The sequence below is a fragment of the Anabrus simplex genome, chromosome 7 (assembly GCF_040414725.1).
Source record: "Anabrus simplex isolate iqAnaSimp1 chromosome 7, ASM4041472v1, whole genome shotgun sequence".
Taxonomy (NCBI): Eukaryota; Metazoa; Arthropoda; class Insecta; order Orthoptera; family Tettigoniidae; genus Anabrus; species Anabrus simplex.
The window spans coordinates 120837733-120855693 of record NC_090271.1 but is presented as its reverse complement, the minus strand read 5'-3'; the positions used below and the strand labels follow the sequence as shown (position 1 = coordinate 120855693).

General features: G+C 37.8%; 1 protein-coding gene across 2 annotated transcripts in view; it reads left to right on the top strand.

Annotated features, from left to right (window-relative positions):
* Positions 1–17961, top strand: part of icln (chloride nucleotide-sensitive channel icln) — a 246224-nt gene that overhangs the window by 184797 nt on the left and 43466 nt on the right. For both annotated transcript variants that reach the window (XM_067151300.2, XM_068228618.1), the window contains exon 3: positions 5028–5195. In XM_067151300.2, coding sequence (XP_067007401.2) covers positions 5028–5195 — 168 coding nt within the window. The remainder of the gene's footprint in view (positions 1–5027; positions 5196–17961) is intronic.

Here is a 17961-nt window from a genome sequence, read left to right as displayed (position 1 = left end):
CCTTGTCGTAGTCCAGTTTCATTCCAAAACCACTCTGTTCTCCCCACATGTTTCTGGACACTGTTGCAACAGTTTCTGTACATTGCTTGCTCATTTTCTATTATTTGTTTTTCATATCCTTTCCTTTGCGTTACTTTCCATACCTTTACTGTGGGCACGCTATCGTAAGCCTTTTCTGAATTAAGGAATGTCATCAGCATGTTTCTTCCATATTTCCAATGTTTTTCTGTTAACGGCCTTATACTGATGATGGAATCTGGTGTTCATCTTCCGTTTTGAAAGCCATATAGCTCTTCTCGTCTTTCCACATTTATTATTCTCTTTTTTGGTATGGTATTCTTTCAAATACTTGTGATTCCTCAACAATTATCACATATCTTGTTGTCCCCTTTCTTAAATATAGGTATTATCACTTATATACTCCAGTCTTGCTTGCTGCCATTTCTTGATGGATACAGTACTTTTCTATCCATCTCTTGGCACAGGGCAGAGTAAAGTGTAGCTTCCGCCGAAGTCCCAGTCTCATCCATGGCTGTGCCAACATGGAAGCTGCTGGGGTGTGGGTGGTGCTGAGTAATGACATTCAGAGCACGACTAGTGCATCTGAGTGTTATGAAAGGTGTTGCTTATAGGGTCAGTCGTGCTGCAATAGCACTTCCTGACCCAGTGAGGAAAGCAATGGCAAACTACCTCAGTCCTCGTCTTGCCTAGTACACCTCATTTTGGTGCTGCCATTGGTTTTTGCGGTTTCCTTATAACCGCTTAACCTTTGGTGGTGCTATTTGAGGATCCAACCAGCCTCTGGGCTGATGACCTAACAGACAGACAGACATACTCCAGTCATTTGGTACCATTTTTTCTTTCCAAAAGGGCCGATGACTTTAGATGTTAGGCCCCTTCAAACAACACGCATCAGGCACCAACATAATTCTTTCCCAATAAATCTAAATGGCGTGTAGAGCCATTATAGACCAACAGGTCCTGCTACTTTTATCATTACCACACACAGTTCATAATCTATACATACATCTATATAAAAATCGACGTGTGTGTCCGTCCGTATATTTCACCTTGCAGCCAAAACTTCCCCACTACAGACCACTGGTATTTGTGTGTGGTGGTGTCTTCAAGACTCCCGTTTTGCACTATGGTAGTTGCGTGTCGGTAATTGTGGTGGTGTGGGGGATATGGGGGTTGACATTGGCAGACTACATATAAAAATAGACGTGTGTGTTTGTATATTTCACATTGCAGCCACAACTACCCACCGCAGACTACTGGTGTTTGTATGTTGAATTAGCCTCGAGTCTCCCATTGTACACTATAGTGGTTTTGTGTCGGTAGCTGTGGTGGTGTGGGAGATGTGGATCTTGAAAGTGGCTGACTTTGTCATTGAATGTATTAAAATGAGTGAGAATGTACCATATGGTAACACTTATCAGTGTTTGTTTAAACTGGCTAAAATGCTACATTTTTAATGCACCATTGTTGAGGCTATAATGGATTACTCTTTGAGTGTTGTGCTACACAGGAGAATAACTTTTATTCCAGTTTGAAGTTTCAGACGTGTTCGTCTGGTGGTAAAAGTGACACAGCCCAACCACACATAGAAAATGAATGCCTGGTTTGCGTAAGTGTAAAATACTACCAATTGCTTGTGAACATTTTACTTATTTTATACTGGATATGTACTCCAGAAACATGATCTTACTGTCCTATAATATAAGTTTACTAAAATACCAGTTTCTCTTGCTCCTGGGACATGCGGATTTTTCCCGTTATCATACGGTAATGCGAGCAGGCTATGGGAAACAAATATTGTTAGCATATGTACAGGGATGTTATTTATTTCCAGGCCTGGCTGTACATTAGAAGAGGTCGTTGAGATGGCCTACATGGATAATCTTGATGCCAGTATGATATACAGGGTTATTCACCCAACATGTTACACAGAAATAACTTCTAAACCATTATAGATATCGGCATTCTGTTTTCATATTCGTACATGGTACCCAGGGCCTTGTAAAATAACGTGCTACTTAGTCTCATGGGGTGATTAATAACTGAGATATTGATACTAACTCCATATTTTTAAATTGAATGGCACAAATTCATACAGCTGGCCTAAAAGATCAACTGCGTACAAGTTCAAATATGTAAGTATTTTCAAAATCAGACAATTACTTTTTGAGATATAAATAAGAACAGCATGCACAGTTTTGCTGCTGCATCAGACGGCGTGAAGTCGGGCAAGGACATATTGAGGTGCAAGCTGCTTCCTGGCCTTGATTCCAGCCACAGAATGGATACCAGGCATGTACTGTTAACATAATGTGATGTTGCAAGTGATAAAACTCATTGTTATCCGTATTGAAGATGCTGAATGTAGGATGCTAAAATAAAAGGTTTGTTTTGTCACCTATTCAATACATATGAATTTTACAATTTAGGAATTTATTATTGATTCCACTTGAGACATGTTTTGCCCTTCATTGAGGGCATCATCAGTCAAATTATCTCCTCAAGGCAAAAATCAGGTACCTGGTTAGTAGTTGACATGCACAATAATACATATTATTAATACATTACAATACATTACCGACTGAGCCTCCTTCATAGTCCACCAATACTCATCAACAATTACCTCTCAGCGACACATCAGATAACTTCCACTTCATACAATAAAACTTTCATCAACACGCCAGAACCCAGCGCACATCGGCACAAATATGGCGTGCCACCACGGCTCCTCTTCACAGTCAGAATGAGAAGATGCCTCATCCCAGCTACAACGCTCTGACTTTGCAGTTACCGTATACATTCTAATCTCTCCACCGCAGTTCACAACACAAGCAGCTCTATTCTATTTCACCAGACCAGCAACAAAAAACAATAACTTCATCCCGAGGTCCGTCATACTTTTTTCCACAGAACAATATCAATTTAGTCTCACCGGCATCTCACACCGATGTCTTCACATAACATTCGAAGCTACAGAAGTCAACTAAAAGAATAAGCGAAAGTTTCAACCCGCAACATATTCCTAATAAGTAATTACCTACAAATAACTGTCATCATTGTTGCCATTCAAACGCACTGAATACCCATGAGTCTCCATCCACACTGACCACCGTACCAATCTCGGTGCTGCAACCAGACAACTTTCAGCTTGATGCCTATAAAACCTCATTTGGCTATGGAATATTTCCCTGCCCCCGGTGATTTTAACTAAGATAAACCACTCTGCATATTTCTGAAATGTCAATGCCACATTCTTCTTACAACCTTTATAACAACAGGACGCATTTGGTACTAGATTTTTTATATCCTTGCTCACCAAGCTGCTCTTGTGTAAATATGTATATAAATTGTTAAAATCTCATCTGTTCAAGTGGACAGTGTAAATACTGTATAATTACCAACCATTGACATTAATTTTTTGGTTACAAACATTGACGTCGAGCACTACACCCTTTCTCCCTTGATTGTTATAATGTAAATATTTTTAAAACTTTATATTTTTCTATGATTGCGTCAATTGTTCTCCAGAGCACCACTGCCGAACCCTACTATTTAATTTTACGCATTGGTGCCGACTTCTTATTCTATAAACCTATATGTTCAACCATCACTATTGTACAACTGTTTTTCATACTTAATTTTTGTAATGTGTATTAATAATATGTATTATTGTGCATGTCAACTACTAACCAGGTACCTGATTTTTGCCTTGAGGAGATAATTTGACTGATGATGCCCTCAATGAAGGGCGAAACATGTCAAGTGGAATCAATAATAAATTCCTAAATTGTAAAATTCATATGTATTGAATAGGTGACAAAACAAACCTTTTAGTATCCTACATAATGTGATGTACCGTAACATACCCTGGGTGTGCAACGTTATTGTATGACTGGCCAACACATAACGGGGAAGGGAGATTGTATTGTTTTGTTTTGACATGTAATAGGTTGCGCTCAGTTTAGCATTTTTTTCTCACGGATGGGAATGGGAAGGATTTGGAAAGGAAGTCGGCCGTGGCCTATCACAAAGCTACCTATCCGGTATTTGCCTGGTGTTGAACATGGGACACCCTGAAAATCACTTTCAGCTTGGGCGAGGCATGACTCGAACCTACGCTTTCCCGAATGCACGCTACTGCAGTCGCGCTGGAGCTCTGCGGAAATTAATGCGTGTAAAATAAAACATAAATAATAGTGCTGCTGCCATCTCACCACAATCAGCTCTGACCATTTACTTTTCTAGAAGGAGGTCTTCCGGTGTTTTGTATTATATTTATTTCTCAACTTATAGAGTAGTATGAACTGTACACTACAATCAGTGACAATTATAGCTTTCGTTATGTTCCTTTCAAGGCAAAGTACTTATTTAAACACATCAACCCTTTCTGTCCTGTCATGTGTTCGTCTGTCATACACACTTTGCAAACCCATCACATGTGTATGAGGTGCTTACATGCCTGGTATCCATTCTGTGACTGAACTCACTCCCAGGAAACTGCTTGCGCCTGTCATAAGAGGTGATTGGCATTGCTTCCAATTACTTGTTAGTCTCCTCCCTATCAGCTTTCCTACCTGATCTTCTTTGGTCAGCTCTTGTTCTCATCTCATTCCAACAGCATTGTTTGTGTGAGGCCTGAAGTGTTTTTGCCCTTTGTAGCCCATCCCTATCTTTGGTGATGCTTGCATTCTTTGAAGGGTCGGACCTTGTTCTCTTTCTCTGCTCTTGAAACAATAATCACCACCACCACCTCATTAAAGAATCTATTTTGAACATAAAAATGAGCTCAATCTTAAAACTGATGTACCAGTATTTAAAAGGCATTAACTTGTAGGAAGTATAAATATAGGTATAGAATGAGAACCTTGTGCGATGGATGACACCAAATATTTTTCTTGCTTAAAAATTGCTTAAAAATGGGTACCTTGCATGATGGAGGTCTGTTCTTCAATTGAACAGAAGAGTTTTGTGTTTCATATTTATCATTGTGTTTCCTTTTTCTCCAGAGATATGTGGTGATGATGTTGGTCAAGATGGAAGTGGAGATGAATCTGATCCTGGAATGACGGAACTGAGATTTGTCCCAGATGATAAAGGAATGTTAGATGCCATGTTTCATGCAATGAGTGAATGCCAGGCTCTACACCCTGATCCTCAAGACAGCTTCTCAGATGGTAGGTTTTAGAGAAAGTATTAAGGGACAATTTGTATAAAAGGAGATTGTTTTAATTCTAGGTTATTCTTGTTGTTACTCACTCTGATGGAGTCTTGTTTCACTTCTTTTTCTCTTGCAATGAGCCACCTCGGAATGAAATGTAAGTTACTCCTGTACTTGTAATATGCAGAGGAACTGCATGTTGAACAACCTTACTCTTACAGTTAAAGATCATCATAAGAGGTAGAAAGCAGGTGCAGACTTAATGGCCTGAAATATTTGTGCAAACTTGTTTGTAAAGGATGTACTGAAATATTCTAGGAAAACCATAAAATATGGGGAGAAAATGTAAAGTATGTCAATAGAAGAATTGTTCTGATAGTGTTAACATATTTTTCTCAGGAATCAAAAGACAAATTCATAACCAATTTTCTTTACTCTGGTTATGGGACTCTGAAAACCATGTTTGGTTTTTGAGAACATCATCTCTAAATTCATGCCTCTAAAGTTCACCCATTTTTGGGTTTGGTTTCCATGTAGATCTGTAAATTCTGTGGTTATGTCCATACAATCATGTAATACTGCAAGCTTGTTGGTTGTGCCTATTTCAAGTATGGGTCACAACCAAGTGACATCATCACTGGCTTTTCACCAAGGTCGGCTGTGGTTCAAATCCTAGCAAATGCATGTGGGATGTGAGGTCATATGGTTCATATTGCATGTAAAAGTGGGAGTCCCTTGAACCTGGTTATGTCAAGTCATAAAACCACAAACTTCTTTGCCTATTTCATGTCTTGTGGGACCTAGCATGAAATGTAAAATGCATGCATGGTTCACATGAAATTTTAAAAGGAGTTACAATCTCATTAATATGTCCCTTAAAACAGCAGTGTCCGCAGGAACTGCCATGAAACTTGACTCAAGACAGGAATGCGAATAGAGGGCGAGGTAGATAGCCCGACATGACTTAATGCAGTGATGGATTCATTTAATGCAATATCATAATCTCAACTTTCAAGGTTATAAACTTCATTATTGGTTCCATATTGAATGAAGATTACATATAAAATAAATACAAAGTTTAATCCACCTACTCAATACTTTACATAAATTGCGATGTTTACAAAAACATTACAATAAGTTACGAGGTACTAGTTTCAACCCTGTATGGGTCATCAGCCTGGCCAAGATACATATGTATATGCCAAAGTCTTAAAACAGAATTACACAGTGGAATGAAATATAAAAGAATGAATTGAGTATATGATGGAATGATGCACATAAAATGGTGAATCTATGAACTGTTATAGATGTAACAATGTTATGTTTGTCAGTGACAAATAAAATCTTTAGAGTTATGTCATGTATAATTAAACTATATGAATATTTATCATACAATTATAATAAAATGGAATAAAATGAGCTCTGTTGACGAATATTCTAAAATTGCACATTTAAAATCTAATATGCCGGTTTTAAAGTGAAATCCAAATGCTTCTATTAAGTTCTAGAAGATATAAAGTTCAACATTGGCGCAAATTTCATTTTTATCCCGTATTGGCATCAAGTCGACCAAGGTTTAGGTTGAAGGAAGAATCCCACCTTTCAGTACTTATTTGCTTTTTATGGCAAGTGTTTTAACTCAATATGAATGAACATTTTATCTCATCATCATCATCATAATAAGTGTTTTTTATTTCATATGTGCCAATTTTTGTATCTTTATACATGTTTTTACCTGAAGATGTCCCAAATCAGAGGAACGAAACATGTACTTTTTTAGTTATTTAACTAGACTTTAAGCTGGAATAAGTTTGTGATTACATAGAATAGCCAAAAAAGCAAATGAGTATTGGAAGGTGGGATTCTTCCTTCAACCTACAGTAAACCTTAATTGATATCTTCTTCTGTAAAGTTTGTAAAATGTTTTTGAAGAAATTCTTCTAACTACATGAAAAGTTACTTCTCGCAATAAATTTTTATGAAGAATATATTACATTTAGTGTAATTATAAATTACCATATTTATTCGATTATAAGCAGACTCCCTGGAAATCAAAACTGAAAAGTTTTAAAAAATTCAAAATTATGATTGAAGCATAGCAATTTTCCACCATTTAATTGTTTAGTCACTCATCACCATCAGATGATTCAGATCATCGTCACTTATTTCTTTGTTACTGTCTTCGTACAGAGTGCTGTCAAGCGTATTCAAGATCAAACTCTTTTAAACGAATGACTGATGATTTTTCACGTAATATTTGGAGACAGTGCTAGAATTTCAAAAGCTTCAGTTACTAGAATTGTTAGCAGAGTTTCTGCAGCAATAAGATCCATGAGAAGAACGCTTAGTATTTTCTTCAGTAGAAGAACATCAGCATATTTTCTACGACTTATCTGAAATATGCCATTTTGCTGGTGTTTTCGGTGTAATAGATAGTACACTCACGAGAATCCGATCACGTGGAGACAATAAGAATGAAATAAGCTGCTGTCGGAAGGAGTACTTTTTCTGTTAATGTTCAAGTGATTTATGGTCCTAACCTCCAAATCAGGGATGTAATTACAAGATGGCCAGGTTCTGTAAATATCAGCAAGTCGGTTTGGAACGATCTATCTACAGTATATATAAAAATAGATATTGTACCAGGAAAAGTTGACTGTTAATAGCATGAGGCCTTTCTAAGGGGTACTGAGTCCTTAGGAGATGGTACAGAGAGAGGATGGCAAGGCGAAATAAGATATATTACGTCTTTCATTCCTTTATTTCATTCTTTGGAATGCCCTCCTATTGTGTCGCCAAATAATGAATATTTAATTGAAAATAAATCCTCTTTCTCCTTTTTTTTTTTTTTCAACAGAACATCGAAATTAATTCAAATGAAATTTAACTGAATAATATTTCCCAATTTGATATGTCCATCATATTCTTCATGTCATAAATCAAGAATGTTGTAAATAAATGAGAAATCCTAAAGTCTCTCTCTCTAGGGGTATTTGCGATTTCATATTTACACTTCCTACATGAATTGAGTAAAGCAAATTTCTTCTCGAGAACACGTTAAACTTGAAATCAAATCTAGTCTTTTAAAGTTCTGAGCACACGTTATGAAAAATATGGCAAATTTGGAGTTTATGTTATACTTTCACCACGAATAGTGCACTTAATTGATACCTCAAAGTTCTAATAAATGGGAGTATACGGGAGCACTTTGTTGTTGAAAGTCTTTCTTGGCTTGGAAAACGTTAATACTGTTCAAGTAGAATATTAATTAAGTAAACTCTTTAATGTTCTTTGTTCGTAATGACTTAGTTCATAAAGGTCCTGCTTAAAGTCAGAATTTAATGGAAAAGCACTGACATCACCTGATATATGCCTTCTCGAACAGTAGAAAACCACTCTGCGAACAGCAATCTGGGATTCGGCTGTCAGCAGGCCCCAAGCTGCTCCATGGTACTACGCCCCTGGAACCATTCCCGTGTAGTACCAAATCTCCGTCGATCTCCGCCGTTTTACGTCGATCTCCGTCGTTTTACGTCGATCTCCGTCGTCCTACGTCGATCTTCGCCGTTCTACGTCTGTCTCCATCGTTTTATGTCAATCTCCGTCGTTCTACGTCGAAAACGTGCACTATTTGATTTTGCACAGTTATCACTGGTGACTCTTTCACAATTTATCACCATTCACTTCGATGAGAAATACGTCGGAGCGAGTCTTTTATCGTCTATCACGATCATGAGAAATATCGTTTTCGGCACAGTTCATCTAACCACTTACTGCTCACTGTTCGTAGGGTTAAATTAACTTACATTTGGAACACAGTTTGTAATTGCTCAACTTCACAGCAAAATAAATAAGCGACTCTCTCTTGTAATACCTCAATTATTCAAGTATAAGTCCTATACTTCACGATAACACTGGGTACACAGTTAGTCCACATGCATTAATTTTAAATAGCACAGCCTGTTATGATGACGCGCGAACAGTTCTTCTACACAAATGACAGTGTTCTAGGCTCCCAAGACAATCAAAGTGTTATAACCTACACTCATGAAATTCAAAGTTCAAATAGTCCAAGATCATTACCATGCGAAGTATTTATGTTAACCCCAGGTTGGTTACGGTTATTCACACGTCAACTAAGATATTTACTAAGTGTCAAGTACAACTGTTGCTGAATACTATAAGTCTTTAAGACTTTGAAATTACACACGTTCATTTTCCAAGTCTGAATATCAGACGAATTACAAGTCCCACAATGTACAGGTTACTCACTGGTATCGCAGAGACTAAGTATCAACTAGCCATCAAAACTTTCTAAGTAGTGCAAGGTCCGGTCGCAGGAATACTTGGTTCGACGCGCGCAGCGTGATATACTAGCCAGCTGTGAAAGAATGTAGACTTGACGCGAACTCGATGTGAAATTGGTGCGAACTCGACATGAACTGAATTGCTGTGGCCTGGCGCTCTGCTTATATTCAGTACGGCTCAAGGCTGCTTGCTACGTCACAGAGATGAAATTGGCTTATATCTTTAGAATGCCATGACGGAATTTACTGAAATTAATATATGTTTGTATTTGGAATATGAGCTACATGATGATACATGTCTCATGTCCGAAACTTAAGCGGCTGAAAAGTTAGGCCTTTTCTTTCTAGTACCTTCGATGGAGAGGCATGTAACATGTGATATTGACGTCACCTGCAGACTCGTTGCTCGTGACGTGTCCAGCTCGCTACAAGGAGCTTCGCCTTGCGCTAGATGTCGGACGCATGAACAGATATTATTGCCGTCCCTTTTTCATATGTTTCGGCAACAATAAAACAATGTACAGGGCTGGAACAGTTCCCGGTACAATATATAGATATATTGTCACAGCAACATTAATTATCGAAGTATTTCTGGTGCATACGAGCGCAACTCGTAACAACAGCTGTACAAGAGGTTCGAAAAGACCGTTGTGCGCACACAGGTGACGGATGTAGCGGCTAAGCACGCGACCTGCTCGCTGATGGAAAGCCAACCAAGGACATATATTCCTTCCTTCTCATTATTTACAGAACCGAATGTGATACAAGAATTTCAATTACATCATCGTGTAGCCCATAACAATAGAGGTAGAATACCAAATTTCATTAAAATCGACGGTGAAGATAGAAGATTGACGAATCAGAAGCCACGATGCCCAGGCTACGGTATAAAAGGAGTTGGTTGAGTTAGCTTAAATCAGTATTTGTGTGTATTCCCAGCTTAGTGACAGAATAGACTCGAGGTTTTTGAACTGTGTTCGCTAAGTAAGCTTGGTGCATTAGAACAGTGCATCGTACGACAATCATTTCATTTGTGTTTAACTGTGTTAATCTTCTTCTTTCATTATGAACTGTGATATTCTAACTTGAATTAACGTCGACAAATGTATCGAGCGACAATCATTTCATTTATGTTGAACTGTGTTAATCTTCTTCTTTCATTATGAACTGTGGAACTTGTAAATTCTACAAACTATGTTAAGTGAAGGTACTAATTTGCAAAATGTACAGTGCAGTAAAGAAGTGTCATACCAGATCTCATTGACATTCTGTGCAGTGCCTATACACTTCTTTACTCCCTTCATGGGACCGAAGTGGAATTAAATGCTAAATCAATAATTCCTCAATGCACGTAATCGATCATCAGGCGTCAGACTCTCGGGTTTCGATCTTCATCGGACCTTCAAGACCTGTCAACTGCCGTGGGATAACATGGTGCCATGGCGCTGAGAGGAGATCCATGGTAAGGGGGAAGGAGTCCGGCAACACCGATGCCTAGAAACAGCGTCACTTCCAACCACTGTTTGGACTTTCTCAAATCATTCCTTCACATCTGTAAAAGGTGATATATTTTTTATCTAACTTGAATAAACAAAGACTTAAATCTCAAAAGAACTTATTCAAATACCCTTCTCTCTGTGGTTCCTAGCATGGACTTTATATGCCCTGGCGTCAACCCATGCTCTCCGTTCCTATTACAATATTATATATATATATATACATAGGTATAAAAATGGAAATGAATTAATGAGGCACTTCTAGGCTTCTCAGAAACAACTTAGTACCAGAGAAGCTGATGCCCTCAGGATCCCTGGAAAAATAAAAAATCTCAAAATTCCCTGCAGGGTCATGCTGGAAGGGCTTCAAATTTTGGGCTCAGCGTAAGAATGCAGTCATATATATTTATCGAAAGAAATAACCTATAGGTTTTGTGGGCTTAAAAACTTTCAGCAAATTCCTAATTTTTACCCCCTTCCCCCCAAAACGAGATGATGGCACAATCTGCCAGACTGACTAGAAGATTGAAATTTGGCAAAATTATAGCTTTTAGCCAATTGGAAAAATTCTAAAATGTTAAAATTTTTCTATTTTTATGCCCGAAAAATATCTAAATTTGGAGGCAATTTTAATGACGGTGCAGACCTTCCTTTTGAAGTATTTGATGGTTAAACGGTAAGTCATATCACAAAACGGATGGCACAATCTTTGTTCAATTTGGAGTGATCTACAACTTTGGTCCTATGACTTTTTGTCTATCTCTCTCTCTTATATGCTAGATTTGGCTGTATTTCTCGATCGTGTGTAAATTTTTACATGTATATTTCATAGCTTGACACACGTATAGTAAAGATAGAGTCATCAAACTTGGCATGCACATTGACAAGATCGATGGCCATATGCAAGCCAAATTTCATGATTCTAGCTTCCATATCAGTATGCAAAAAATAATGTAAAGTGTTAAAAATGTACCCAAATTTCACCCCATTCAAACTTTCTAACTCAATCTAACCCATAAATAGAGAAGATAGGACAAAATGTCATAGGATCTACCATGTATATCACTAAAAGGGGCATCTGATTTTTCAATCCATTTGTCGACATGACGTACCGTTGAGCAGCATTTAATCTGTAAATTAATGTCTGCATAACCCTTTATATATCGATCTATATTCGTTGAAGTCAGTTTGTATTATTAATACTTTACAAATTGATAGTGACTGTCAGCAGGAGGACATCTCCTGTTGTAATCAATTCGCCCCAAATCTACTTTGACTGGAGTAGGAATGGGGCAGAAGGGAAGGTGTCTGCCATTATAATGAAAGCTCCTCAACTGGAATGTGTCCAGAAGTAGGAAGGGGGCCTGCCATTGTAACAAAGACTCCCCAAATCAATTGTGACCAACATTAGTTAAGGGGGCCTGCCATAATAATGAAACTTCCCAACCCAGTTGTGAATGGCAATAGGCAAGTGAGCCTGCCGTTATCATCACAACTCCACACCTTGCACCTTACATGGGAAAGAACATATGGGGTCCTCCCCATGGCATTTCTTTGATAATGCTGAGAGACATGCTATAAATCTCACCCACCATGTGTACAGTAATTTATGTAGAAATCTGTATACAATGTAGAATGTAGCGAAGCACGGGTACATTTGCTAATATATAACAACTCGCATATCAGATGTAATAAGTTGATGACTATTGATAAATATAATCATAAATACAAATATATAAATAAAATTACTCAAAAACTTAATAAAATTAATAAGCATAATTAACCGAAATGTCCGTAGTATGGGCGCCAGAGTTCACCAGAATGGATCCCTCGAATTTAGATAAGAGCATGATAAACTTTATATCCCAGGGCGTGTACATAATGCTGCGTACTGGTACATCTGCTGCAGGCCTTACCTAACCTCCTGAAAACGACTAATTAGGTAGGAACTGCACCTAGGTTCATCAATAACACTGATTCTAAAATAGCTAACTATATTCTTAACAAATTCCGTGCATGAGCACCTCATCAACATACAACATTATACATATAATACACACATAAAATATTGCTGGAAGACTCCATATTTACAACAACAACAACAATAATAATGAAAATCGTGGGAAAACGAAAGCGAGAATTAAGCTACCATTTGTAGATAGTCCGATGAACAATGTACATGTATGAAGATAAATACCCTTCACTGTCTCTATATTAATTCGACTTACCGATTCTCATAATCGGCAGTTATCACATCACACAGTTACTGTACCTTGTACTACTGTGTTCACATATTTTAACACTTGTTGTAAATATATATACACACGTCTGTCGATCCTCAACATAAATTTATGGAAAGTCTGAGATAGCTTTCACCAACATATAATGCTAGGCCGCCACAAGTGCTACAATACTTAATGCGCAAGCACTCTCCACAATCAGCCACTTTCCACGAACATCACAAGACTACGCTCCACGAACGTTTGAAGTCCAGTCCATTGCAGCCGTGTCACTCCAGTACCGTGTATCAGCACTACTTCCTTCCCGTACCTTTACAATCACCTCTTACAATCTCTCTGGTTGCCGCCGTATGATCAACCGTTATAGACATCAACATCCCCCTCCTCTCAGATGATACGTCTGGATTGGTGCTTGCCAGCCAATCATGAGTGAACCTCTTGTCAAGACATGCCCTGAACTTCTCCTTTCTCCCAAGAGATAAACAAACACTCGGGAGTTTTACATGAATCACCAAACTTCCCTGGTACAACAACAAGCTCATCTCATCAGGCTGGGATATATACATGACTAATGGAATTTCCTGACCCAAGTACATCAACAAACACTGGGGTAGCCAGATGACTCATTCAAATTACCAGAGTTATTAAAGCAATGTTTTCCCACTCGTGCAAAACAAATTACCCATACCTACATATGTGGATATCTTCCAGCTTACCAATATAAATGGCAAAATATATAAATGAAATACTAATAATAATAATAATAATAATAATAATAATAATAATAATAATAAATCGAATACTGACAATAATATCTCTAACTTCTACATATAATTCGGAGGTGTGATATATGTACTATCACACAGAGCACAGTTATAAAAGGATCCCGATAGGTATTTTGAACCACACTTTTTTTCCCCCCTGAAATACGACCTCAAAAACCATTAAAATGTGGCACACATCAGGACACAAAACATTTTGGAAAGGTGAGAGAGGTCTGTAAAAGACTGTTTCCCATTCTTAGCTGGGGAATGCGAATAAAATGTTGAGACAACCTGTTTACCATGTACCACTTTTGACCATTAAAAGTTGCCTTAAGCAATCATTGTATCGACTAGGTGGAAAATAAATAAATACTTAATTGTGAATCTATTGAAGTGCGATACGGACCATGAAGCTGATTTTATGTAATACAACCTGTTTATGTCGACTTCAGATGCCTTGTTTTACACCCCACTGTCGGCAGCCCTGAAGATGGTTTTCCATGGTCTCCCATTTTCACACCAGGCAAATGCTGGGTTGCACCTTAATTACTGTATGGCCATGGCCGCTTCCTTCCCTCTCCTATTCCTATTCCAGTGTCACCATAAGACCTGTCTGTGTCGGTGTGACGTAAAGCAGTTGTTAAAAAAAAAGTTGTTGCATTGGAGTGTGCTCAAAAAATGCTTTGTTCTGCCACTGCCTTCTAATTTCGCACTGTCTGTAATTTTTATGAGAGTTAGCAACTTGTTAGCTAATAATTCTCAGGAAAGTTTGAAGAATGCTGTTAAACAAAAATGTTTTGAGAGCTGAAATTGGTACCAGTTATAGGTTATGCCTTTGCTAGAAAAATACAATGAACCTCTCATGACATGTACTTTTTTGTGGATCAATTCAGACAGTGAATTATTTGATATTTGAGTGTCCAGTGTTTGAAATTAGAAGATATTTTTTACAATACCACTTGAATGGTTGTAACCGGGAACTTTCTAAACTACTGTATCCTGTATTCAAGAGGCAATGTTGTTATGTGCAGTTTCTAACATTCATTAACAAAATTTTTTGTGAGCTAAATTTATAAGAATTCTCCTTGTTATGATTTGAAACTATAACCCTAATATGCCTTTGGTGAAATAGGATTCCTGTGTTGTTTTTTAAATATTAAATAACAATAAATAAATAAATACATATGTATATATAGCGGCATGAGCTGGAAGTACGTACATCCTAAATTCTGCTGCCTTCTAAGTGGTACTTACAGAAAAATACTATATTTAAGTGAAATGAATGATTTTTTTCCATTCTGGGATATGAAAACACACTGTCTCCACGGTTAGTACTGCCCGCATGGTGGTGATGATCGTTTAGGCGTTCAGGCTAAATGATCGGACACCATGGTTAGCCGGATCAAGTCCTGTTGATTAAAAAAATACCAACACTAGAATGTTGGCCTCCAGGTTAGGAGGGATGGTGGTGTGCATTTTCTAATCACTAGATTGCGTGCCAAAAACCTGGTACAAATTCTATAACTTTCCGCAGTACTCACGTGGAGTGAGGGCATATGATGGTGATTTGTCTGTCGGATAGAGATGTATATATGATGTCGTTCATTTTATCTCATTAACTCCCCTGGTGAGGTTGACGCCAGGAAGGGCATCTGGTCATACAAACTCTCTGCGAAGATTCGACTTATTTCATACCCGACCCCGTATGGGTTGGACATGCAAGTTTGAGAAATGACATCTTAACAAATGTTGATCTTGGATGCTTCGTTGTAGGTAAATGAAATGGCGTATGGCTTTTAGTGCCGGGAGTGCCCGAGGACAAGTTTGGCTCGCCAGATGCAGGTCTTTTGATTAGGCGACCTGGGCGTCGTGATGAAGATGAAATGGTGATGAAGACAACACATACACCCAGCCCCCGTGTCAGCAGAATTAACCAATTATGGTTAAAATTCCCAACCCTGCCGGGAATCGAATCCAGGACCTCTGTGACCAAAGGCCAGCACGCTAACCATTTAGCCATGGAGCCGGACTTCGGTGTAGGTGTTTCTAAGGTAGAGCCATGTTTTGGCTGAGGTGGAATTTTGTGTGCTTGGTTCTTTCTCGTAAAATGCCTTTCATTCAGTGAGATGAGGTGGTCATTTTGTTAGGGCTGATGGTACTGTCGAGATTCAAGAAAAATATGATTTCAAAAAATATTCTACGATATTCTCTTGGTCGTTCTTTTCATTCAAGTAAGAGTACAGTGTTTTACAAAGTAGAAATTTTTTGCGCAAGAAACAAACAAATTAACATCATCAACCAATAGGTTGTAAATAGTTAGAAAGATGACAAAATAACGTACATTACCATTGACTCCATAGTGTGCGATGATATTATTGAAGTTAATAAAGCTGGTTTGTGCAATGTAATGAGATTGAATCTACTGAAGCTAGATAAAAATATTGTTTCTGAGGAATTTCAGATGGCCTCAGCTTCAGGAAGAAAGTGTTTTATTCCAAGAATAGATGTAGCACCTGTGAATATAGGCAATTTCCTCGATAAATTTAACCTTCTCTCATATGGTTTGTAAGGAAATACCATAATACCTGTTTTGATTCTATTCAGATGCCGTATAAAACCTGGAAAGTGTAACATTTATGCATAAGATGAATTAATAGCCTATTTAGAATTTCAAGTTACTTCATAGATGCTGTAGTAATTTCGACTGTCGAAGACAGGCTGACGTACTAGTTCGTATATCTTTAACAACTGTTGATGAAACTGGTCCTGAGTCTATATTATGGTGAAAATTTACTTGCGCAAGCTTCTGGCATTATTTTTCGGAACATTTTCCTATTGCAGTAATGAAGGGTGTAGTATTCTTTACAGCCTGTGTTAATGATACATATTCTAAGCCAAGGGGCATTTTTTGAACCAAGAAAAAGTTAAAAAAAGGTTGCTTACAATCTGGTAAATATGGTATATTTGCATGATATATTAAATAAATGGGACATTTTTCTTTTAGGATATACCTTAACCTACAATAATAACTTATATCTAACATTTGTGTTTTTACTGTCAGGCGTGAAATATCTGGACAGATCTATCTACTTAAAAGTAGACAATTATGTCAAATGACTATCGTCAACTTATGATTTATGGCTAGTCTTGCATATAGGGTTGTTCAGAATGATTGCCAGGGTTTCAGCAAATCATAATACCCAGTGCAATTGATGTAGGAATATTAATTTTGTTTTATTATGCACTGTAACTCAGTCTTTTTAAATATCTACATTACAAATGCTCAGTATGTGTGCCTTTTGTCACTCTACAAATGTCTACTTGATAGTCCATCTCTTCCCACACATACCCCAAAATGTCAGTGGTAATGTTTAGGAAGGCTGCTTCATTTCCAGAATATTCACCGGTAGAGAAGGAACACATATCTCCAGCAAGCCTGTTTGTGCTTGTATTTTGCATTCCATTCCAAAGTTATTCTGTGTTCAGTGATACAGTGAAGGGCAATGAATATTTGTCGTGAGATAGTCTACGTATGGATTAGGAACATAATCATGTGAAGTTGACTAGCGTGGTGCATATTTGTCTTGTGGTATGGTTATAGATACTGAAGAAGTCGTGAAATCTCTGACTAATGAAGACAAAATTAAAATCCAGAAAGTGGACAGGCAACTGCATGTTTCAACGATGGCACGTATGTTGAAACTTGCACCTTCGAGTTTGTTGGATTGAAGATGATGGTCAAAGTCATTCTCTCGCATATGGCCAAGTTTAACCTCCAAATAATTCATGGCGGAAGAGTATGACCAGAAAAAATGTTTAATAACCCACTGGTAAAAATATAAGGCTTCAGCTGACATTTGTTTTTGAAAGAATGTGTGATCTGCAATAATACACTGATACTGTTATGGGCCCCAGTTGCAAATGTTTTATACTTTTTGTCTCATGTTTTACACACCTTTCAATGCACTGTTGTTA